At 41.9% G+C, this 24,345-nt stretch overlaps 2 protein-coding genes across 3 annotated transcripts in view; one reads left to right on the top strand and one right to left on the bottom strand.

The window, feature by feature from the left end:
• Window positions 1-9,062, top strand: part of znf292b (zinc finger protein 292b) — a 33,937-nt gene extending 24,875 nt beyond the window's left edge. Inside the window, exons 7-9 of one of the 2 annotated variants that reach the window (XM_039781455.1) lie at window positions 658-799; window positions 1,555-4,815; window positions 4,861-9,062. In XM_039781455.1, the coding sequence (XP_039637389.1) occupies window positions 658-799; window positions 1,555-4,815; window positions 4,861-8,484 (7,027 nt within the window). In that variant the 3' untranslated portion in view covers window positions 8,485-9,062. Of the gene's footprint in view, window positions 1-657; window positions 800-1,554 lie in introns of both variants that reach the window. The other variant, XM_039781454.1, reaches the window with a different exon arrangement.
• Window positions 9,063-12,031: 2,969 nt separating this feature from the next.
• gjb7 (gap junction protein beta 7) lies at window positions 12,032-21,991 on the bottom strand. The gene is made up of 2 exons (XM_039781138.1): window positions 21,976-21,991; window positions 12,032-14,210 (listed from the first exon to the last, which is right to left on the bottom strand). The coding sequence occupies exon 2, from the start codon at window positions 14,193-14,195 to the stop codon at window positions 13,413-13,415; it is 783 nt and encodes a 260-aa protein (XP_039637072.1). The 5' UTR covers window positions 14,196-14,210; window positions 21,976-21,991; the 3' UTR covers window positions 12,032-13,412.
• Window positions 21,992-24,345: the final 2,354 nt, after the last annotated feature.

Here is a 24,345-nt window from a genome sequence, read left to right as displayed (position 1 = left end):
TCACACACACACAGGCTCAGTTCTTTCACACACACACAGGCTCAGTTCTTTCACACACACACAGGCTCAGTTCTTTCACACACACACAGGCTCAGTTCTTTCACACACACACAGGCTCAGTTCTTACACACACACGCACACACACACACACACACACACCAGACGGCAGGCAGGCAGGCAGTAAATCACCAGAGCAGCAGGGAGAATGTCCTCCCTCTGCTGCTGAGGTGATATACAGTATATAATAGAGAAATACTGTATTTATTGCAGTCTATTTAAAGGTATTGTAAGTGATGTTAATCCAAAACACTTTTTGTCAAATTCAGTGGATGGATTTGTGGATGGATAGAGATACTGTTCTGATTGTTTTTTTTTAAATGATAATTTTACTTACTTTACTAACTAAACTTTATTAATGAAAAGAACTGGTAAAAGGTATTGATAGAGAACAACAGTGGTAAAGGTAAATTAACTAACATGGCCACTGCTGGAATATAACTATAACCATATAACCTCAAACACGACAAATTCTCAATTTCCCTGGGACCCACTCAAATGACCACCCGTGGGTCCCGGGGACTCGCTACACTGAAGACCTATCAACATCACTGGATATTATGACGATACATGGGCAATGAATTCCTTTCTTTAAACCAGGGAGCTCACTCTGTTTTGGAGCAAGCTGTTGAAGCGATTGGAGCCATCAGAGCAGGCCTTCCTCGACAGATGTCGCCAGATGTCCTTACTGTCCAAAACTGTGTACCACGTCCTCTTCCTCATCAAGGTCATCCAATCAGAGGTCAGCAAACAGTCAGCTCTTGTGGTATTATCAAAGTGTTGGCCCATTGGGGGAAAAAATGTTATCATCACCCTTTGACTCTAAACTATCATTTTCATATTATTACACTCCACATAGATTTCAATACAGTTATTTTACCCTGTGTTGCTTTTACATTTAAAAAAAAAATATATTTTTAGTATCAAATGCTCAATGCATGTAAGCTTGAAAGGTGGCTCTGCATAGAACATCAGACACAAGTCTTAAACATTTTTTGTAAGTTGAGATCACAATTCTCTCACAAATTTAAAAAATGTGTGACCAAAGCAAATTATTTCTTTACATTATTGAACATTGGCCTAATATTAAACATTTATTAAAATACCAACACGCTCAACAACATACCTCCACATAAAAAAAAACAAGGCTGTAAATTTTTCAAAACCACCTTTCAGGTCTACAGGGAATGAGTTTTTTTTTAAAACTAAAGAGATTCTGGGTGGAGTACTCCTTTTTAATAATCTACTCAAAAGTAAGATGTGTACAGTGCAAAATGTTTTGATTTTGATACAATTATTAATTTTGTTATTGATGTTAGAAATGATCTACCAGTAGCTATATGTTGGTAATTATGTGTTGTTGCTGGTAACTTTGCTTTGCTAAACAGTTTATAGACTGTATTTAAATAAAAATAATATTTTACTTTATTAATTGTTGAGGAACCAGGTGATCCGTGTTTGGCAGCTTTAAATTACTTGGCTTCCTCTTTTTCATAGATTGACAGCGTTGGACTTCCGATGTGCATCGAAATGTGCATAAGGGCTCTGCAAATGGAATCAAACGATGGAAACACAAAGGCCACTGTGTGTAAAACTATTTCCTGCCTGCTTCCAACCGACCTAGAAGTCAAGCGAGCCTGTCAGCTGACAGAGTTCCTCCTGGAGCCCACAGTAGATTCTTACTATGCTGTGGAGACTCTTTACAATGAACCAGATCAAAAAGTAGAGGAGGAGAATATGCCTGTTCCGAACTCTCTACGCTGCGAGCTCCTGCTGGTTTTTAAAACCCAGTGGCCTTTTGACCCAGAGTTCTGGGACTGGAAAACACTTAAGCGTCATTGTCTAGCACTAATGGGTGAGGAAGCTTCAATAGTGTCATCCATTGACTTGCTGAATGATAATGAGGACCCCGAAGAAGAGGAAGACTTCCTCAGTCAGGAGGGGTTTATGAATATCCCAGAGCACATAGTTAGCGGCACCTATGAACTGAACGATGTTACAGACAGGAAACAGAAAAACAGAGAGATGAAAAAACTGAGAGAAAAAGGTTTTATATCTGCCAGGTTCAGAAACTGGCAGGCATACATGCAGTACTGTGTGCTGTGTGACAAAGAGTTTCTCGGCCACAGGATTGTCCGCCATGCACACACTCATCTGAGCGGTGGAGTTTATAGCTGCCCAATATGTGCTCAAACCTTTACCTCGAAAGACACATTGATTCCCCATGTAACATCACATGTTAAACAGTCATGCAAGGAAAGGCTTACTGCCATGAAAACAAACAAGAAATTGACTAATCCTAAAACGGCTGCCCCTGTTATTGCAGCATTAAAGGCTAAGACAGAAAACAAACTTCATGAAAATGGTGATTCCTTAGGGCAAAATGGGGCAGTGAGTCAGAATGTTCAGGCCAAAGTGACTAGGTGTAACACCGAGAGTAGTGACAATGTATGCCCTGTTGGAAAATGCAGAAGAAGCTTCAAATTTTTCAAAAATCTCATTGCACATGTTAAAGCTCATGGGGACAATGAGGAAGCTAAGACTTTCCTTGAAATGCACAGCAAAAAGGTTGTTTGCCAGTACTGCCGCCGCCACTTTGTTAATGTCACCCATCTTAATGATCATCTACAGGTCCACTGTGGTGTGAAGCCTTACATCTGTATACAGTTGAACTGCAAGGCAAGTTTTCTCTCAAACACCGAACTCCTTTTACACAGGAAAACTCATTCTCTTTTTAAGGCTAGATGCATGTTTCCAAATTGTGGAAAGATTTTCAGTGAGGCCTTCAAACTCTATGACCATGAGGCACATCATTATAAAACTTTCACTTGTAAAGTTGTGGACTGTGGAAAGGTATTCCATTCACAACACCAGCTGGATTTGCACCATGGAGGGCATGCCACTCAGGAAGAGGAAATCCCACCTTCTGAACAGATCTCACAAAATATGCAGCCTGGTCCTTCACTCGTTGAACAAATGCTTTCCAATCACACTCCAATTAAAAAAGAGGATTCCCAAGAAAACTGGAGCAATGAGAGTGCTGGTAATTTAAAAAATGAAAGACCGCCAGTGTCCATTGAGAGTTTGCTGAAATCTTCACCTGTGGAAGGACAATACAGAGTCAAACTTGAACCACAAAATTCCCCTTTCTCAACCACCAGTCAGACACAGAATTTGATTAATTCTGCGATTCCGCCTGTGAATTCTCACTTGTCTGATCCTAATAGACACAGACATGGTGTAGGTGGTCATTCTTTTGATAACATGAGACCACCCCAACAGAATCAACCAGTACCTCCATTTGAACCTAATTTGGGTAATGTGTCACATAGCTGCAATACAGATGTCTTGCAAGGCCAGCCACAAATGTTCCCCAGTAATGTAAATACAGGATCAAAGAGTTACAACTCTGAATGCAACTTACCGTTGTTAGGACGGCAAGGGCAAATGTGTAGTAGCAAACTGTTAACATTAACACCGCCCCAGAACTCCATAGAGCCAGCAATGTCACAACCACTTCCTCCAACAGTAACCCCTCTGCCACTTACTGGGAACAGATCAGAGAACTTTGTGACCTCCTCAACTAGCACAGGTCCCCCTCCGGGACAGAGAGAGCGATTTCACTGTGCATTTGAAACATGCACAAGGCACTACTGCTCCTACCGAAGTGTTACCAAGCACATGAAAACGGTTCATCCAGATTTTTATGAGCAATGGAAGGTTGTTCGAACTAAAATCAAGATAACCTACGCTCCTGCACCCAGCACGTCATCTGTTGGACATCTTAGTTCAGTCACCTCAGTTCAGAACCAGCAGGGCAACAGGGTACCAGTTTGTGGCGTTCAGAGGCAGAACATTATTCAATCACCTCCTTATAGTAATATGGGTACAAGCTCAAACTGTACTATTCTACATTCCCATTCCTCATCTGGCACCAACCAGAATGCTTCACTTCTGATGGAAAGCGTTTTAAATCCCATTGTTCTCTCTCAGCTAGGAAATGAAAAAAATCCAATAGCATCGCAGTCCCAAGTTTCAGGTAGTCAAAATTGGCACTTAGCCCCTGGAAGTGAACAAATTCAAAACTGTGGTTCTTCCCAAGTCATTCCATCTACCATGCAAGTGATGCCAGAAGTTGATTCTACTAGTGCTGCTCTGCCACTTAGTGTCCCATCTTGCTCTATGATTGGCTCAACAATGAACAGACCAGCAGAGTGCCTGCAGCCACCACTTAAGGAAAGTGGCTCTCGGCCAATTCTGCCCTTGTATGTGGATGGTGCTAAGAAAGTGTCTCATCAAGCAAAAGAACTTATTCCGCCATACACATCACCGATGCACAGCAGTTTAATTTCTGGTTCCAGGGCACCAAAAAAAATTAAATCGATGCAAAAGCATATGCAGTCTAATTTTTCCTCTTCAGACAGTGCCTGCCAAAAACACAGTAATAACCAACCTCAAAATGGCCCCATCATCTCTGAAAACAGCCCTGAAAATCAAAAGCGAGCCCCAAGAAACAAAAGGACCAAATGGCCAGCTATTCATAGGGATGGCAAATTTGTTTGTTGCAGGTGTTTTAGAGAATTTGGCAGTCCCAAGTCCCTCGGAGGCCATTTGTCCAAGCGTATAAACTGCAAACCATATGAAGAGTCGGAACTGAACACAGACCTGCCAACATCATTTCTTGACCTTCTCAATTCCGAGCAAACAGTTGGCACCGCTCAGCCACAGTTGTCTTATAATGCTTCTGCTGTTTATCAGGAGAAGCCTCATCAGTCAATAACAAATGTTTCAGCTGTTTATCAGGAGAAGCCTCATCAGTCAATAACAAATGTTTCAGCTGTTTATCAGGAGAAGCCTCATCAGTCAATAACAAATGTTTCAGCTGTTTATCAGGAGAAGCCTCATCAGTCAGTAACAAATGGGTCAACAGCCACAAAAGAGTACCCTACCCCTAAATATTCACAAGATATGGCAGTATATGGGAATGGTGAGTCAAATGATGACATTCTTAAACAAATCATGACCGAATCCAACTTGTCTGATCTTTTTGTGAACACAACTGCTACCCAGCAATTGTTACGAAACCGTTGTGTTCCCTATTTAGCTGGTGAACGCTTGCCGGGGAACTCAGTCATACAGCATACAGAAAATGTCCAGCTGAAGCGAGAGGACAACTCGTATAATACAGCCCATTATCCTCAGCCTAGCCTTGAAACATTTGCTAGAAGTGAGTTCCCTGATCCACTTCTTTCTCAAATTCTCAAAGAAACCCCCTCCTCTTGTGTTCCTGGAAGTTTTCCCACAGACCACAGTGAAGGGTATCCCTCTGAAACAACCATTCAGACACCAGATTCAAATCCTGTGACTCAAACACGGTTACCTGATAGTCAGCTAGGTCCAGCAACAAGTGGGAATCAGGCTGAGACGAAAAGGAAGACAACTGAGCAAGAAATTAAAAAGAGACTGCGGGAGCAGATTTTGGCTGGCGACTTTCAACGTAAAAACAGCTTATACCATTTAAGCAACACTGATTCTAATGCTAATTCAAGAAGTCCCATATCTTTTGGCCCAATGTGCAGTCCTTCCGATAATTATGGACTTCATCAAATGTCTTGTGACGCAAAGAGCGACTCTGCCAGTCAGGTCATTCTGGCAGAAGAAGAAGAAAACTCGACAATCATCCCAGAAACCTCTGGCGAAATGGAACAACTACTGAACACACAGAGCTTTACTTGTTTCAGAGAGTCCTCCACCTTGCAGAAAGAGGGACGGAGCCCCACAGGCGTCCTGGGCAATGATGCTGATTTGGAGCCCACTCAGTTATCTGCCTGCCAGCAACGGTGGATGACAGAAATTCAAAGTGCATTTGAACGGCTGGACTTGGTCAGAGAAATATGTGATGAGACGTCAGCTTTCATGCAACAAAAAAGCAATATCGTGGAACAAAAAAGCAATACCATGGAACAAAAAAGCAATGGTATGAACAACCAGAAAAAATCTACAAAGGACTTTGTCAAGCCGTTTGCTTGTGAGGATAAGAACTGCGCGTTTAGTTCCATGTCAGGTGAAGCGCTTTGGAAACACCTCTCCAAAACTCACAGCTACACAATTGAGATGGTGAATGTGGTTAAAAAAAGGTATGGCCAATACGCTCCTTTCAAGTGTCAAAAGTGTAGTAAAAGATTCACTCGTAACTCAAACCTTCGCGCTCACTACCAGTCAGTTCACAAATTATCAGCTGAAGAAATCACAGAGCTAGATACAAAGCGCAGAGAGGCCAATGCTGCTGCATCTGCTGCTATTAGAAGTGGTCTTTCTCCAGCAGCTCAAACCACAATGGCTACTCATTCATCAATGGAGAATGAAAGCCCTCGGTGTTCACTCAAAGATGCAGTAAAACCTAATTACCCATCACAGGCATTTGTATCACTTACTAACATGGACGTAACCAATCAGAAAATTCAAGTTGACAATCGCTCCACAGTTATTCACCCCTTGCATTTAGCTCCCACACACAACCAAGCAATGACTCCACCAGTACAGGCCCATACTTCCACATCAACCTTTCAGTCAGTACAAGCGGGGATGGCAGCACAACAGTGGTCACATGGACTGCAAAGAAACTTGCCCAAGGTGCCCACTCAACACGCAGGTGGTCAACAAGTTGGAGCCCATTTCCCCCAGGTGTCAGCTCTTCTCACCCAGGCTCTGTCTGCCACACCTCAAGCTAATGGGCCTCCATCTCTTGACGGACACAAACCATCTATCAACAAGCCAAGTCTTGACATAACCAAGAAGACAAAGGAGAAGAAGCCCAACTCTGGTAATGCCAAGAGTCCGTACAGACCATATCGCTGCGTTCATCAAGGCTGTGTGGCAGCCTTCACCATCCAGCACAATCTTATCCTCCACTACAGGGCTGTTCATCAGTCTGCTTTGTCAGCATTGGAAGTAAACAAAGAGCAGGACCAGAGTGAGGGACTGGATGAAATCATGGACCACGATGAGGAGGAGCCAGCGGCAGAGATCCCCCAAATTTCTGAATTCCGATGCCAAGTCAAAGACTGCTCCCGAGTTTTCCAAGAAGTCCCCAACCTTTTGCAGCATTATCTTCAGCTGCATGAATTCAGTCTTGATAGGGTTGGCAATCTCTTGACGAGCATCAAGCTCGGCAAGTTTGCTTGTAGCCACCAGGGATGCACAGCATCCTTCACTGCTTTCTGGAAGTATATAGCGCACGTCAAAGAACAGCATAAAGATATTAAGTTGGCCAAACCTGAACAATTAATTGGCTCCTTCAAGTGTGAAATTGAAGGCTGTGACCGTTCGTATGCCACAAAGTCAAACCTGCTCAGACATGTCATGAAAAAGCATCAGGACCTGTACCAGCCTAAACTAAAGAATCAACAGATAAAAGATCGGATCAAACAGACCTCAAAGGCTTTGCATTACCAAATTACCAAGACAAGTAATGGGAAGGAAAACATTGAGAGCAATAAAAAGATCCTACAGAGACGAAGTGAGGCAAAAAGAGTTAGCAAGGCAAAAAAACATCACTGGACTAAATACGGCAAACCCTCCTTGAAATCTAAAGTGGAGGCCTCTTCAATGTGCACTAAGAAATTCCCTCTACAATACCCCTGTATGATTAAAGGTTGTGAGTCGGTCATGAAGTCTGAACGGAGCATATTAAAACATTACGTGGGACACGGACTGTCAGAAAAGTACCTGGAACAGCAAAGGAGTCACTTCATATTCTGTAAAAAGTTCCCCAGGCAGAAGTGCCGCTCCATCAGGAGTGACGATTCCAAATCTGACAACACCTCTGACCTGTCGGACAACGAGTTGACAGCAGACGGTGGCCTGGAAGGAGAGGAATATGGATATTCAAAGCCGGTCCTACGCAAAAGAACCGCCGCAGGGTCTCCTGCTACGTTGTTCGACAGCAAACTATCAAATGATGAAAGTTCCGACGGCTCTGTGGTACTCAAACGCAAACGAGGACGTCCGCGAAAACTGATCGGAAAAGTAGTGAAACGCAAGAAGATTCCACGTACGACCAAGATGGACGTAGTTTACAGCAGGGACGATGAATCGGACTCCTCTTGCCCTGCAATAATCCAGGAGATGACTGAGCAGAATGCTCCACTGGCCTCTTTTAAACCAATGGGCTTTGAAATGTCATTCTTAAAATTCCTGGAACAGTCAAATAAATGTGAACATCCCTTGATGAGAAGGGTTGATGTACCAGAGACGTGGAGAAAACCATCCAGTCTGAACACAAAGGACACCTATGTCAGGTTCAACAACCCTCAGAATTTGAAATCACTTGGTAAAGTCAAATTAATTATCGACAGGGCCTTTTCAAGTGTCACTGACCTTATGTTGAAACAGCTGCAGGACATGCGGCCCACAGTAGTATTGTAACCCAAAACTTTTGGGTTTTTTGTAAAGCAGAATCTCAGGACTAGAATGAGTAAAATCTGCTGCAGACTGGTGCCCTACGTATGAATATTTTTTACACATCCAGGTATTAAAACAAGGTTGTTTTGATTCATACTGTAATATCTGTACAATTTGTCTTTTTTATGGAAAAGTATATAGCATGTTTGTATGTATAGACTGATAAGTCAAATGTACCTGAACATTCAAATATGACATTGTTTTGGTGTCTTAATTATCCCTGTGGGACTTGCAGACAAATAGACTTTGAAAAGGATTATGTGTGTGTGTGTGTGTGTGTGTATTGTGTGTAGTTTGTGATTCGAAGATGTTGATCATTGTGCATTGGTTATATAGTCTGAAATGACCCACTGCCACCAGCAGTCTTACTATTAAATGAGCTGTTTTTTTAAAAAGAGTTCCAGTTTAACTTTTGTTTGTTTTTTATCACTTGCCATTTTATTTACTTTGGAGCTGCTGCATGCACACTCAATGGAAAATGATTTTTTGTGGAAATTCTTGAATTATTAAAAACAAATGGGCTCTGTGCTGAAGTTAAATGATTTCTGAAAAAAGGTTTCTTTGTGTTAAATACTCAACAGTATTTTGAAAGTAATTTTGAATGTTAAATGCAAATTTTTCATTGCTATCAAGCAGTTTTTCACATATGAAACTATTTGCACACAAAAGGGGATGGTCCGTGTCCGATGCGTTCTCACTTACTGGAAATACTTTGTTTGGTTTGGACGAGGGGTGGCGCTGGGTAGGGCATGCAGCACACAGGACTGTGTCACAGAGCTGTTCGTAATTTGGTCATAAACAATAGTCACTTGCCGTTCTTGAATTTGTCTGACGATTTAGGCATCTCTCCAGTTAGACATTTTCGGTGCCGTCTTCATGTAAATTGCCCTCCTCCTTTTCCCTCAGATGTTTGTTTTCTTCCGGTTTTGCGTGAGCAGCATATGTCAACTCGCTTGCTGTGAATTTTTCACAATTTTGGCTCAATCTTGGATTACACGTTATTTTATTTTATTTATTTTTTTTGTACTAGGTAGCTTACAGGGTAAAAAGCTGGTCGCGTCCTCACATACACCCTAACCCAGGCTGCAGTGTTACCCTGGCCTATAGGGCAAATGCGTCAGTGTGCATCTGTTAAACGTGCTGTTTTTGCCACAGACAGGCTCAGATTGTTATTAAAAGTGTCTGACTACATTATTGAAAGATGTAGTTGCCATTCTGTTGCAGTGCTTTGTGCGTAACTTACTGATGCTAGGTCAACAGTAACTTTAACTAATAGGTTTATCTATGCCCTATCCCTTTTAAACAGCATTTTCCTTTAGGAAATTGTGATATATATATATATATATATATATAGTTGTTATATATAAGTTGAAAATCTTTAAGATAACCCAAAGCTATGCTTTTCTGCACTCCAAAACAACAAAGTTTTCGAAACTCCTCTCTCCTTACTCGTGTTCCACATCCATGGTTCCACACTGCTGTCTTCTGGAAAGTCACCAAGCAAGATTTCAGAATCAGACTTCGCCATCTTCCTCATAATGTTGTCCGACACTTATAACAATCGGAGCCTGTCAGTGGCAAAAACGAGCACTCTTACGAGTTGTGTGGTTTGCCCTATAGGATTACATTGCAGCCCCGTTTGCGGCTGACGGTTACAGCGTTCTCGCTCAATACTGGACCAAAAATCTCTGGAATCCCAAAGATTTTTGTTCACATTAGTAACTTAGACAAATGCATGGGAAAATAGTCCAAGTTGAAATATACCAAAATGATCATTTTAATATGTTTACAAGCAATACAATTGTAGCATTTGAATAATATGATCTAAAATGTAACAGTCACAATTCTAACAGAAACTACACACATACAAAGATAGATTAACTAAAAGGCTAACTAATCTTAAGAATATTTTTTTGTGGCTTTTATTGCATTTGTTTTTATAGGACTGAGCGTATGGGGCGCCCGCTCAACCTTGTGAGCTAATCAGGCGCCCCAAAGGCTAACTAATCTTAATTTTTATGCTTCTCATTTAGATGATGAAATTCTTTCACATGCGTCGCACACACACACATACAGATCATTGCTAAATATTGCTTTATACAAAATAAGTTGAAGTCACTTTATCCTCTCAAGGAAACCAATCAATTTTACCAAATGTTGGAAAAAGCTGTCTGGAACCATAAAACATTTTCAGCTCTAACTTGACTTTCAAAATACACACAATTTGTGTTTCTGTGAGTTTATATCAATTGGCCAGTTTCCACAGCTAATAGGAGGCTAACAGATCTTTAAGCACATGCTGCCCGTTGACCCAGAGTTTCCATTTATATAAAAATGGATGACATGACAGCTTCCCAAAAGTGAAGCCAAAACATCTTGATCACCCCCTGGTGGCTGGCTGCAGCAGAAATCCTAATCCTGTCGCCTCCATATTAGCAGATGGGATATGGGCCAAACTAAACAGTCCTTCCAGAAAAATGAATTTTTTTGTGATTGTTGTGGGCAAAAATCCTTGATTATGTGGCACGTTTTCCCAAAAAATGTGTTGGAATATGCGGGATATGTATGCAATTGTATGTGATGAAATTGCGGGAACTTGCAAAAATTGCGGTTTGATGAAAGAGAGAGAAAAAAAAAAAAGTGATTCCCCCAACACCCTGCTTTTCGATGATGTTCACATCGCATAATTACGGCACTTCATAACGTTCCCATGGCAACGGGAAAATGGCTGCTCTTCTGTGAAGTAAGCGCAGCATTTTTTCAACTTTCTGCTAAGATATATATGGCAATTTATGCAGCGAAAGTGCGGTGTATTTGAAAAAATTCGGCCCCCGCATAAATATGTGGACTTTGGCTGATTATTCATTGACTTATGCGATCGCATAATCACGTTTTTCTGGAGGGACTGACTAAAACTTAAAAATCGAACTAGTGTACATGTCAAATAAATTTTTCCCAAAGATGTTCTAACATTTTAGGTACATTATCATGCTGATGTGTGTTCAAGTGGAAATATCTGATTTCATTTTTTTTTTTTTTTTGCTTTAAAGGTGCCCTGCCATACAAAACCGTTTTTACTTGCATTTTTTGAAATACGTTAGGTCCATATGTGTTTGTGTAATGTTGTGAATGTGAAAATGAACTGCTACCTCCTCTGTCAGCTCTAACCACTGAGGAGAAATAAGTGAAAAAATCAGCCCAATTACAAAAGCTGGTCAGTCTGACATCATGTTATCTGAGCTCATTACTATTCATTAGCTTGCCCAGTTGGGCTGGGTAAAGGATTCTGACAGCCAGGCTCTCATTGGCTAGCTGGTAGCCAATTAGATTCGAACAGCTTAGCTTGTTGAATATTAATGAGAACTGGCAGAAATCGAGCTGAGTCTTCCTGTAAGCTTTCTATACCCTGCTAGAATGGCTTGAAACAAGGTAACAAAGGCATTTTTTCCACAAAAAAATCTATGATAGAACTTCAGACATTACCACAAAGTCATGAAATACGTGTGGCAGGGCACCTTTTAAAAAGGATGCGTGATGTCAGATTGATAGCTCATGTGCTTGCGCTTGAGTGGGTTGGGTGTATGGGAAGGACCTCAATACCACAGCTCCACCCCCTGATTACTACGGTGCACAGACTGGCCCTAAATGATGTCAACAGTGCCTGTATCAGGGATATTTTGGCTTCATTTTTGTACAGTGGAAATAGAAATGCGTCGTCCAGCTTTACGTGCTGTCTATTGTTGATGCTTAATTTATACTTGCGGAAAAAGCTTGTGCAGAGATTTGTTTTGTTTGTCTGGTTTTCAACAGAATTACTGAAAAACTACTGACCCAATAGGTATCTCCAACAACCTTTTGACTGTAGTGTTCAATATTAAATTACTTTTTTTTTAATCACATGAAGTAATACAGGCACAATATATAATATTTAATTTCACCAAATTTTTTTCGAAATGTCCTTTGTCTTTGTCATCAAGACAAACGGCACAGATCTAGTTATTTGATTGGCTGTCCAGTCATTCATGCCAAAGCACCAGCCAATCATATCCACCCTGTTTGTCTTGGTTGACAGACGAAGACATTCTGCTGGATGGGAAATAAAAGAGAACTTGCAGCCAAAAAAGGTAGCAAGAGGATTTTTCGTAATGTCCTTTTTATTTGTTTTACATTGGACATTTTGGGCCTCCATACTAGTCGGAAGATAATTGGAGATATATTTTATTTGTACTCTCAAGATATCCCAAACTACTTTTGTAGCTACCGTTGCTCACAAAGACTTTTGTCAAGATATCTCGACCTATATTAACTCCTCAGTTCTGCAGCTGATTATGACTAGTAATTAGTATAGCTATTTATAGATACCAAAAAGATCATTTAGAAATGTTCAATAGACCTTTTTCACAGCAGGCTTTTTATCTTGTCATAGCAGGAAAGCACAGGTGTATTGTGCATGATTTTAGTCCTTAGTATGGTCCAAATTCCAAGAACACTGGATCCTACATTTCCCATAATGCAACTTTGATTAGACGCTCCCAACCGGAGATTATTATTATTATCTCACACTTGGCAAAGCTCCTCCAGAGCCAGAGAAGACACAGGCTGCATAGTACTCTCACAATGGATTACAGTTACAGGTATAGTTTAAAGAGAGCTATGTGGAATTCATGTCTCCAGTAAAACTGAATCTTTCACTGGAGATTTCATCCAGTCTGGACTTAGACCAAGTGTAATGATACAGCTTTCATTAGTGTTTATGCTGTTTATTCATATCTTTTAGCTATTTTGCTGACTTGTGAGCAGAGTCCATGTTAGTTTGTCAGGCAAACAAACAAGGGTTTCACTGTGGTTTCACTTTGAGGTGGCAACATGAGCTCAGTCCCAGCCCTCACAGACTAGACGGGCTGGTTTTCAGCAGTGGATGCAGGCTGTGTGGTGCTGTCCCCTGTGTTTACTGTGGGCTCAACGGAGACACGCTTACTGACGATGGAAACATGTGACTGGCGGTGGCTGACAGCCTTCTCCTCTATAGGGACGTACCGCCTGGTAAAACATTTCCACAAGTGCTTCCATACAATGTACATAAGCTCTACAAAATTCAGAGTGATGCACAGTATGGATGTGCAGGCCATGATGTAGAGGAAGATCTTCTTCTCCGTGGCTCTAGCAATGTAACAGTCCTCCGTGTTGGGACAGGGACTCTGGCTACAGCGGAGCAGCATGGGCACCTCAAAGCCGTTGTACAGGAAGTAGAAAGCAAGCAGGGAGCCTACCTCGAAGCTTATCTTGAAGACCAGACTGATGATGTAGGTGCAGAACAGACCTCCATCAATGCTCCCTTTGTCCTTGTACAGTTTCCGCTTGTGTTTGGCCTCCCGGTGCTCCCTGTAGGCCACGTGCAGGGCCACCAGCAGTGACGGGGTGGATACCATGATGAGCTGCAGAGCCCAGAGGCGCACCTGCGAGATGGGGAAGAAGTGGTCGAAACAAGCATTTTCACAGCCAGGCTGCTGGGTGTTGCACACAAAATCCTTCTGCTCATCCTTCCACACCTGCTCGGCCGCTGCCACGTACACCAAGATCCTGAAGAGAAAGACCACGGAAAGCCAGATGCGCCCGATCACTGTAGAGTACTTGTTCACCCCGCTGAGGACGTTCTCCAAAAAGCCCCAGTTCATCTTTCTGTGAGTCTCCTGTCAAGGAATAAACCAACAGTTGGAATTGAATATAGCACAGTGGGCTTTGGAATATTTGGGAGAATTGTTGCTCACAGAAATATATCAGTTTTGCATTATTTACAAATCGACCACAAATTACAAACTTTAAACCCGTGGTTCCCAACCTTTTAAGTCTGAGGTACCCCCACTGCCCTGTGAGATAAACAAATGTTTATCACACACACTCTGCAGTGCCCTGCTACACCCTGCTATGCCCTGCTACATCCTGCAGTGCCCTGCTACGCCCTGCTACATCCTGCTACGCTCTGCAGTCCCCTGCTACGTCCTGCTACACCCTGCTATGCCCTGCTATGCCCTGCTACACCCTGCTACACCCTCAGGGCTGGACTTGGACAAAAAATTGGCCCTGGCATTTTTGGCCCAGGCGGCCCACACCCACCGTGATTGGTCAGACACATTCCCTGCAGACAGTCCTCTTACAGTGCCTTGCGAAAGTATTCGGCCCCCTTGAACTTTTCGACCTTTTGCCACATTTCAGGCCTCAAACATAAAGATATAAAACTGTAATTTTTTGTGAAGAATCAACAACAAGTGGGACACAATCATGAAGTGGAACGAAATTTATTGGATATTTCAAACCTTTTAAACAAATAAAAAACTGAAATATTGGGCGTGCAAAATTATTCAGCCCCCTTAAGTTAATACTTTGTAGGCGCCACCTTTTGCTGCGATTACAGCTGTAAGTGCGCTTGGGGTATGTCTCTATCAGTTTTGCACATCGCGAGACTGACATTTTTGCCCATTCCTCCTTGCAAAACAGCTCGAGCTCAGTGAGGTTGGATGGAGAGCGTTTGTGAACAGCAGTTTTCAGTTCTTTCCACAGATTCTCGATTGGATTCAGGTCTGGACTTTGACTTGGCCATTCTAACACCTGGATATGTTTATTTGTGAACCATTCCATTGTAGATTTTGCTTTATGTTTTGGATCATTGTCTTGTTGGAAGACAAATCTCCGTCCCAGTCTCAGGTCTTTTGCAGACTCCATCAGGTTTTCTTCCAGAATGGTCCTGTATTTGGCTCCATCCATCTTCCCATCAATTTTAACCATCTTCCCTGTCCCTGCTGAAGAAAAGCAGGCGCCCAAACCATGATGCTGCCACCACCATGTTTGACAGTGGGGATGGTGTGTCAAGTGATGAGCTGTGTTGCTTTTACACACAACATAACGTTTTGCATTGTTGCCAAAAAGTTTGATTTTGGTTTCATCTGACCAGAGCACCTTCTTCCACATGTTTGGTGTGTCTCCCAGGTGGCTTTTGGCAAACTTTAAACGACACTTTTTATGGATATCTTTAAGAAATGGCTTTCTTCTTGCCACTCTTCCATAAAGGCCAGATTTGTGCAATATACGACTGATTGTTGTCCTATGGACAGAGTTCCCCACCTCAGCTGTAGATCTCTGCAGTTCATCCAGAGTGATCATGGGCCTCTTGGCTGCATCTCTGATCAGTCTTCTCATTGTATGAGCTGAAAGTTTAGAGGGACGGCCGGGTCTTCGTAGATTTGTAGTGGTCTGATACTCCTTCCATTTCAATATTATCGCTTGCACAGTGCTCCTTGGGATGTTTAAAGCTTGGGAAATCTTTTTGTATCCAAATCCGGCTTTAAACTTCTCCACAACAGTATCTCGGACCTGCCTAGTGTGTTCCTTGTTCTTCATGATGCTCTCTGCGCTTTACACGGACCTCTGAGACTATCACAGAGCAGGTGCATTTATACAGAGACTTGATTACACACAGCTGGATTCTATTTATCATCATTAGTCATTTAGGTCAACATTGGATCATTCAGAGATCCTCACTGAACTTCTGGAAAGAGTTTGCTGCACTGAAAGTAAAGGGGCTGAATAATTTTGCACGCCCACTTTTTCAGTTTTTTATTTGTTAAAAAAGTTTGAAATAGCCAATGAATTTCGTTCCACTTCATAATTGGGACCCACTTGTTGTTGATTCTTCACAAAAAATTACAGTTTTATATCTTTATGTTTGAGGCCTGAAATGTGGCAAAAGGTCGAAACGTTCAAGGGGGCCGAATACTTTCGCAAGGCACTGTAAAATATGCATGCATTCTATGGTATGAGTTGCCTAGTGTTCTGCGTTCATGTGATCGTTTTGGATCCTTAAAGAGGGATCTCAAGACTTATCTGTTGATTTTACACTTAAAGTATTTTTATTATTTGTTATTTATATTTGATATTGTATTGCCATTATTGTTATATTACTGTTTTGCTTAATATTGGCTTAGCAACTTTAAAAACAGTTTACTGTTAATTTTAACTATTGTAAGATTCATATTTTGTCGCTTTGGACACAAGTGTCTGCTAAATACAATAACCATAACCATAACCCTTCCCAAAAGCTACAATAAAGCTGAGAGTAGTATATACCCTGGAAAAGAGCACCAATACAAGAGAAGCTAATTAAGCCATTCAAGGAACACTGATGCTTGTATGATCACTGATTTTATAGATCACACAGACTTTCCAGCTACCCAACAGGCTAACTGCTAGCATTTTCAATGTAAGCTTAAACAGTTAGGTTACCTGACAGCCACTAACTTTAAAGGAATATTTCACCATTGGAAAGATGAATATATATTTAAATTGGGTCACTTATGTAGTAGAAATGTGAAATTCTTTTAGAAATTGGTGGCTTCTAGGCCGAGAAAAGCCAGAAAATGTGTTTTTGGCTCATGTGGATGAAAGACACCAAATCCCAGAATGCACTTGCTTCGCTGCTTTAGCGTCTACTCCCATCGCCGCCTACCTTTCAGACAGACAGTGAGGCGATCAACTCAACAAGTGTGTTTTATTGTCATTTCAACCATATACACGAAAAAAAACTTCTCACCGTGGCTCAAGTGGTGTTACACATTTAAAACATATACTTTTTTGCCACAGCTGATACATTATTCGGACTTCTTTCAGCGGATTGATTGATAGCTGTCCTCCAGAGTGAACAGAACTGTGTCCATGGCAACACTCTGCTGTGCATGGCAACGGTGTGTTATCCTTAGCAGCGGTCTGTTATCAAGAAAATAACAGACCGCATTCTACATTAGAATTCAACCAAACCATGTAATAAAAGAAGGCTAACACATAGCTACTAGCATTAGCTCTTGGTGGGCTGTGGTATTAACATTGAGTATAAACACAGCCGTAAATTTGCGTGGGATGTAGAAGGGTCGGCATTTTACAGTCAGTTAGCTAGCAGTTAGTTGGATACAAATCACGCCATTTCTGCAACAGGCAGTCCGTGTTAACACAGCCCACCTCCACTAGCTAGTCTTACTCGGCTGGATATTCCGGTACAGCAATATTTCCACAACAACAAAAACACAGCAGTCTCTGAACTCGCGTTGGGAGTTTCGTTGAAGTTGGATGTAGTCCAGTTTGTTTAATGAGCGGACACTTGCAAGCAGGATTGGTGGAACAGGTGGCCAGCTAGCGTTAGCTTTCCACCGGCACACTCGTTCAACGCTCCCCGCTGATGATGTCCCTTTACCGGCCAAAGGTATCGAGCATTACCGCTGGTCTCCATAGCAAGCGAAGCTCGCGTAGTGTGTCGAGTATTCCGTCTGTAATAAAGTGTCCTGCATATTCTCCGATCTGTATCAATGTATCCCGGTGGTACACGTGTGCGGTAGTTTGAATGCACATAATTGTTGTTTTAAAATTTCCTTCTGGATGAACAGTTTCTGCTGAGAAGCTAAGCGAGGATTCAAGATGGCTGGCACTCGTTTCTTCCTCGGCAATCTCCGGAAAAAGCCGACAGTCCAACCCCCTATGGGCTATGCGGAAGTAGCTCCTAATACAGGCTGTAGTCTTTTGCCTCTGGGCAAAAAAGCCTCAGATGACGCAGAAATCGTCATTTTGCGTCATCTGAGGCTTTTTTCCAGACCCACAATACAGAGATCTCCCCTCTCAGGGGGACATGAGGGAGGGAAGCATGGTCATTCAAAAATACTACCAGGTTTCTACTGATACAAAGCTTAATGCTAAATCGGTGAAGTATCCCTTTAAGGTTACAGCCAAACTGCTTGTTATCGTTATGACGTGACGCGCGCGCGCACACACCCACCCACCCACACACACACAGCCTCCCTCCCTTCCTGAGAGTCCGTGTTAATTTGCCTACTCCTTACCACATCATCATCTACTCTCTCTTCCATCTTTTCCTCACTCGCACCCATGGCCCTGTCATGGTCACTCTCCTCCTCCTCGGCTTCTTCATGTCACATCATGATGCTGTTTCTGCTTCTCTGTATAGCCAGCCACCTCTCCTCCTCCTCGACTTCAGGTAATGCTGATGTTGAAGCAGCTACTACAGCCCCAAACATGTCAGAAATTTTGGCACATTTTGAGGAATCCGCCTGTAGATTCTTAATCTTTTTCTTCTGTAATTTCTCTGCACCTCCCTTGCTCTTTGGTGGTCGTTTGTCCATTTGAATGCTAAACTTCCAGCATAACTGGGATTCGTAAATTTGTGGCCCAGAGTGGGGAAGGGGGGTTCCTGGATTTGATTGGGTCAGGCCAGTGCCAATAAAGAAAATTAACCAATGGGCCGCTGTGAGTTCTTTATGGGCCGGCCCGGCCATAAAATAAAAAAAGACCTATTTATATCGGCGATTCGGCCCAAAAGTGCGTCGGCCCACCGGGAAAATGCCCGGTATGCCAGATGGCCAGTCCAGCCCTGTACACCCTGCTATGCTCTGCTGTGCCCTGCTACATCCTGTAACGCCCTGCAGTGCCCTGCTATGCCATGAACTACTACAACTACTATTTCTGGTCATAGTTCCATTATCTTTATTGTGACTATTATTGCCACTGTTCATCACACCCCCAACCGGCACCGTCAGACACCGCCTATCAAGAGCCTGGGTCTGTCCCAGGTTTCTTCCTGAGAGGGAGTTTTTCCTCGCCACTGTTGCACTAAATGCTTGCTCTTGGGGGAATTACTGGAATTGTTGGGTCTTTGTAAATTATAGAGTGTGGTCTAGACCTACTCTATCTGTAAAGTGTCTTGAGATAACTGTTGTTATAATTTGATACTATAAATAAAATCAAATTGAAATTGAACTGTCAATATTTAGATAGATGAATGTTTGAACCATTTATCCATTACTTTTGGTTTTAGCTAATTATTTCAACTGTTTATGCAATATTTATAATATAACTATTTCAATCGTTTAATTATTACTTTTAGCTAACTACCTGTATAAATGTCTGCACCCTGCTTGCTTACTAGTGTTCAAGCACTCTTACATAACTGCAACATCTCGTGTTCCAGCTAATATATACTTTTATTCAAATAAATATAATTTATATTTGTTTCAAATTAGTTAAGCTGCACCACAATCTTTCCACGTACCCACTGGCAACGGCAGAAGTACCCCGTGGGGGACCGGTACGCCTGGTTGGGAATCACTGCTTTACAGAGATGGGAAGTAACGAAGTACAAATACTTCGTTACTGTACTTAAGTAGATTTTTCGGATATTTCTACTTTACTTTACTATTTTTTTTGTGGCGACTTTTTACTTTTACTCCTTACATTTTAACACGAATATCGGTACTTTCTACTCCTTACATTTTAAAAATTGGCTCGTTACTTTAGTTTTGTACAAGAGGTCGTAATGTCGGAGAATAGCGCGGACACGCGCCTCACACCGCGAGCGGGCGCGTGCGCCACACAGAAAAAAGTGAGAAAAAAAGAAAGAGAGACTGCTGTCCGGAGGATAATCAGTTGAGATGGTGTGTGTGCGTCCTTGAGAACTGTAAGTCGTATAACTTATGTTGTCAGTTCATTTAAGCCTGTTGTTGTATTGGTCTATAGTTCATGTACAGTTAAAGTAGGTTAGCTAGTGATTTAGTTGTTTGTGTTCTTCACCTGTTAGCTAGGTTTCACGTTGCTACACGCAACGTCATTCCCAAGCATCAAAAGAGAGAAGTTGTCTCTGTCCGTGTTTTACAGACACACCTGGGCGGGGGCGAAGTTTGAAACCAGCATCAGCTTTAAATACGGTCCTAATCTAGTCCTCACTAGCAAATTTCAAATAATTTCACTGGAGTTACCGTTATTATTTTTCACGTGATCAATACTGAATTCAATCTAATTGGATGGGAATATAATGTAGGCTACGTTGCATGTAACGCACCACTACAAGACGACTCGACAGATTCGGCCGCATTCTGCATTCATTTGCGGCAAATAATTGCAGCTTGATGGTGGTAACGTTAGCACTAGTAGTATGGACGGCGACATGATTGAAAATGAAGAAAACAGAGATCCCAGAGATTAGGCAGACAAGCAGCAAGACATTCCCAATCATCCCTGGCCTTATCTGAGAGAGATGTTTGAGATAGGCTAGGAGGCGTCAAGTATGACTCCTGGCCAATGTGCTGTGTAACTCTAAAAGTATGGGGAACTTCTTAATGAATCTATGTTTAGTAATTCATATTGTATCCTTTATTTTCTTTCTATATTTGAGCACACACACATACATGTAGATTCCTTTAAATGTTAAGGGGACGATTAAAAAAGAGAAACTGGATCTGTGAATTCTCACAGAATCACAATTGAATTCATATCTTGCTACTCAGTCAGAATCTTATTAAGCTGGAGTCCCAGTCTCTGTCACAATAATCATATATGTGATGTTTGGCAGACATCCATTTAAAATGTAGACAATGGCATATAAAGAGCCTGGTTTTTATGTCCACTGAAGTTTCTCATCTTGCACTCTAGTAACGTGTGTGGTCCAGGTAGCTTTGCATAAAAAGTGGTTGTCATTCACAAGGCTACTTTTACTTTTATACTTTAAGTACATTTCAAAGCCTGTACTTTGTTACTTTTACTTAAGTAAAGAAGTTAAATCAGTACTTCTACTTTTACCAGAGTATTTTTTTAACACAAGTATCTGTACTTCTACTTAAGTACAGGAAGTGAGTACTTTTGCCATCTCTGCTGCTTTAAACTGTATATTCACACCAACACACTCAGATTTATTTCAGTGGATAGTGTGCCTCAGTGAAGGAAACTCATTTGTAAATATTCAAATAACCACCAAGAAACAGCAGGGCAGTTGTGTCCTGGACGAGGATTTTTACAATTGCAAATGTTTTGTATCATGCTTTAATCACATTTCCTTCGTTATTCTAATAGCTGTTAACATCCTGTAGAAATGTTTTCAGTGGTAATTTAGCTGAAATTCTTTATCAGGAATATTACTTATATGGGTCTCAGCCCTGGTGCAACACCCGCTTGGTTAGTGATTTATTAATCTTATATTGTAATCTTCATCTTTCACTGATGTTTTGCACTGAAAGGACTGCATATCGTTTTCAATAAAGACTATTCTATTGTATTTGATTATGGATCCAACAGTGTATATTCCTCATCTTCTGAAGGCTATATAGGGATTCTATCTTACATTATGATACTGATGTAGCCTAATCTTACATCAACATAGAAATTACTTTGAGGCATCCGACATTTAACACCGTTTGATAGAGAAACCATGTAGTTCACTGTTTACTGATGTAACAAGTATGCAATTGTAAGGACAGAGCCCATCGTACACGAGGATATAGGCCCAATATTATATGTAATCATGGTTATGATGTGCGCTTTAGATATCTTATCTCACTAAAATGTCAAATAATTAAAAAAAAAAAAAGTCTGTGTAGACTTTAATGAAAGAGAAGTGAGAGCAGAACTTACCGGCGGTGCCCGGGGGAGTTCTCCTCTGTGTAACAGCGGGGAGGGGGTGTCGGGGAAGTATGGCGTGTCCTCCGCTGCCTGCGCACCTGCCGGGGACAGCTGTGCCACACCTTATTCAAATCCGCTCATTACAAAACAACACCGAATGATATCGAATATACCGCACGCTTTATCACGTTTGGTCTTAAACAAACACAGTTGGTTGTAAATTAGGCTTCAAGAAATGGTGTGACCAGAGCCTCTGCTGTAGCCCTATCACCTGTTGAACAGTATCAGTGGAGCGCGTATACGACAACAACGTCACCATGGAGCTCTAATGCAAATAAATGTGCTGCCCGTCCTGTTCAGGCTCGGCGTGGGGGGGAGGAGAGCATACACACACAGCATCAATGGGTTTTGTTTGCTGATTCTTCCACCTGGACTGACTGACGCATGTAACTTTGACGAGAGTCAGATCGCATTACACTGCTGATGAATATTACATGGAACCTCAGGTCTATGTCTTGCTGGTGTCTAGTGTCTCTTATTTGTCACGTTGCCTTTAACTCTTGTCCAAAGCACATTAGAAGGTCTACGTGCATGGTGGTTTATATATTCTTCATGTGTGTCTGCGGTAGTTATAACGTTGTATTTGTAACGTACAGCTGGAATTTATCAATCAACAAAGTGAATCAGTAGGATGGTTGCAGTAGGATATACCAACCACTGGGAGGCGCTGTTCCCATCTAAATAGTAGCCTATATCTGGTAAAGAGAGGTCAACTGGGATACCTATACCTACCCAATCATGTTGGTTGAACACCATCAGAACTGTGTTACATATAACGTCAGCTTAATAAAGGAAGGTGTCCTCTTTCATTATACGTAGAATGACATTTTTGAAAATAGGGGTTTGATGCTGTCAACCCAAACCTCTTAGACCGATGATTTTCAAAAAATAAAGTATCTGAATCAGAAAATGTTTTATTGCCACAATAAGTACTCTTATGTATAATTGTCCTTGGTGAAAGGTGCATACATAAACAAACAATCATATATTAAAAAAATTAAAATAATATATACACACACAAAGTAACTGTTGCATAAGAAAAAAGGCTGAATGGGTTGAGTGCAAGGCTTACTGCTGAGGGAAGAAACTGGTTGGGGAGGAGTGACACATAGACAGTATATAAGAATGGAACAAGAGATCCTGTTGCTCTGGACGGAGACCAGTGAAGGATATTAGAAGCCCTTTTCCGGTGCTGGCTGAGCGTTACGGCGCAGCTGCAAACTGAGCTTGAAGACGTAGATGTGACGTGAGCTACGTGTCTGAAAGTTGTAAGTCTTCTGGTAGCTGTGCCAAGAGAAATCTCAATCATTCCCAATCTTGCAGAGATGGAGAGCGTAGGTATATGTAAGGAGATAACATAGGTACAGGCTAATTACTGATCACTAACATGCTAGTTAACATTAGTAGGCTAATTAAACTTAAACAGCTAATGTAAGTCAAAACTGCCTGCGAGCTTCTCCTGTACTATACGGTAATTCCTCTACTATGACAGTAAGTCGCGTGGTTATGACACAATCGTTAGCCTAGTATTACAAAAACGTCTGCTACGGAGCCATAACGTGAGGTACAAGGTAATGGAGCCTTTTATACATTGTCGTGTTTTCTTTAGAAATAAACAATGGACAAATAGAGTCTTTAAACGCTTCAGATGTAAAGTTATTCGCTGTCAAAGTGACGTCAAAATGAATGGGAGTCAATGGAATGCTAACGGGAGGTGATATTTTTGTAGCATCAAAATGGCGCCATAGGAGGTTCGAGTTCTGAAGCGAAGCTTACCCCCTTGGAGTGACAGGGGTCGGCTACAATCTTTCCTGTACCGCCTCAGCGTCCTGGAGGCATAATAAAGGTCCTGGAGAGACGGCAGATTGCAGCCAATCACCTTCTCAGCAGAGCGGATGATACGCATGATTCGCAGTAAGTACATCCTCTGTTGTGCTTTTTTGATGAGGGAGCTGATGTTCAGCACCCACCCGCCCCTTCAATAGCAGCTTGGTTGGGGTTAGGCATTGAACTCGAGTGGTTAAGGTTAGGATAGTCGATTGGTCAGGGGATAGGACCTGTACAAATCAGGTTACGTTACCTTGCGTAAGCATGGACACCTGGCCAATAGTAGGTATTGAAGGGCGGGTCTTGGCGTGGCCATAGTGGGGGAAAAATATCGCCAACGCCTTGAGGTCCTGGGAGATGATGGAGCCCAGGAAGCGAAAGGACAGCCTCCTTGGGATTTCCCGCTCATAACCACCAGGTGTGGAGAAAATATTTATTCATAATTCACATTCATAAAACAATTATTTTTTTCTATTTGAGATTTTAATTTAAGTA

Source organism: Perca fluviatilis, chromosome 18 (genome assembly GCF_010015445.1).
Source record: "Perca fluviatilis chromosome 18, GENO_Pfluv_1.0, whole genome shotgun sequence".
NCBI lineage: Eukaryota > Metazoa > Chordata > Actinopteri > Perciformes > Percidae > Perca > Perca fluviatilis.
This window is presented reverse-complemented; position numbering and strand designations above follow the sequence as displayed.

Excerpts from the sequence above, each read along its gene's own strand:
- gjb7 (XM_039781138.1), bottom strand. The coding sequence starts at position 14,195 with ATGAACTGGGGCTTTTTGGAGAACGTCCTCAGCGGGGTGAACAAGTAC.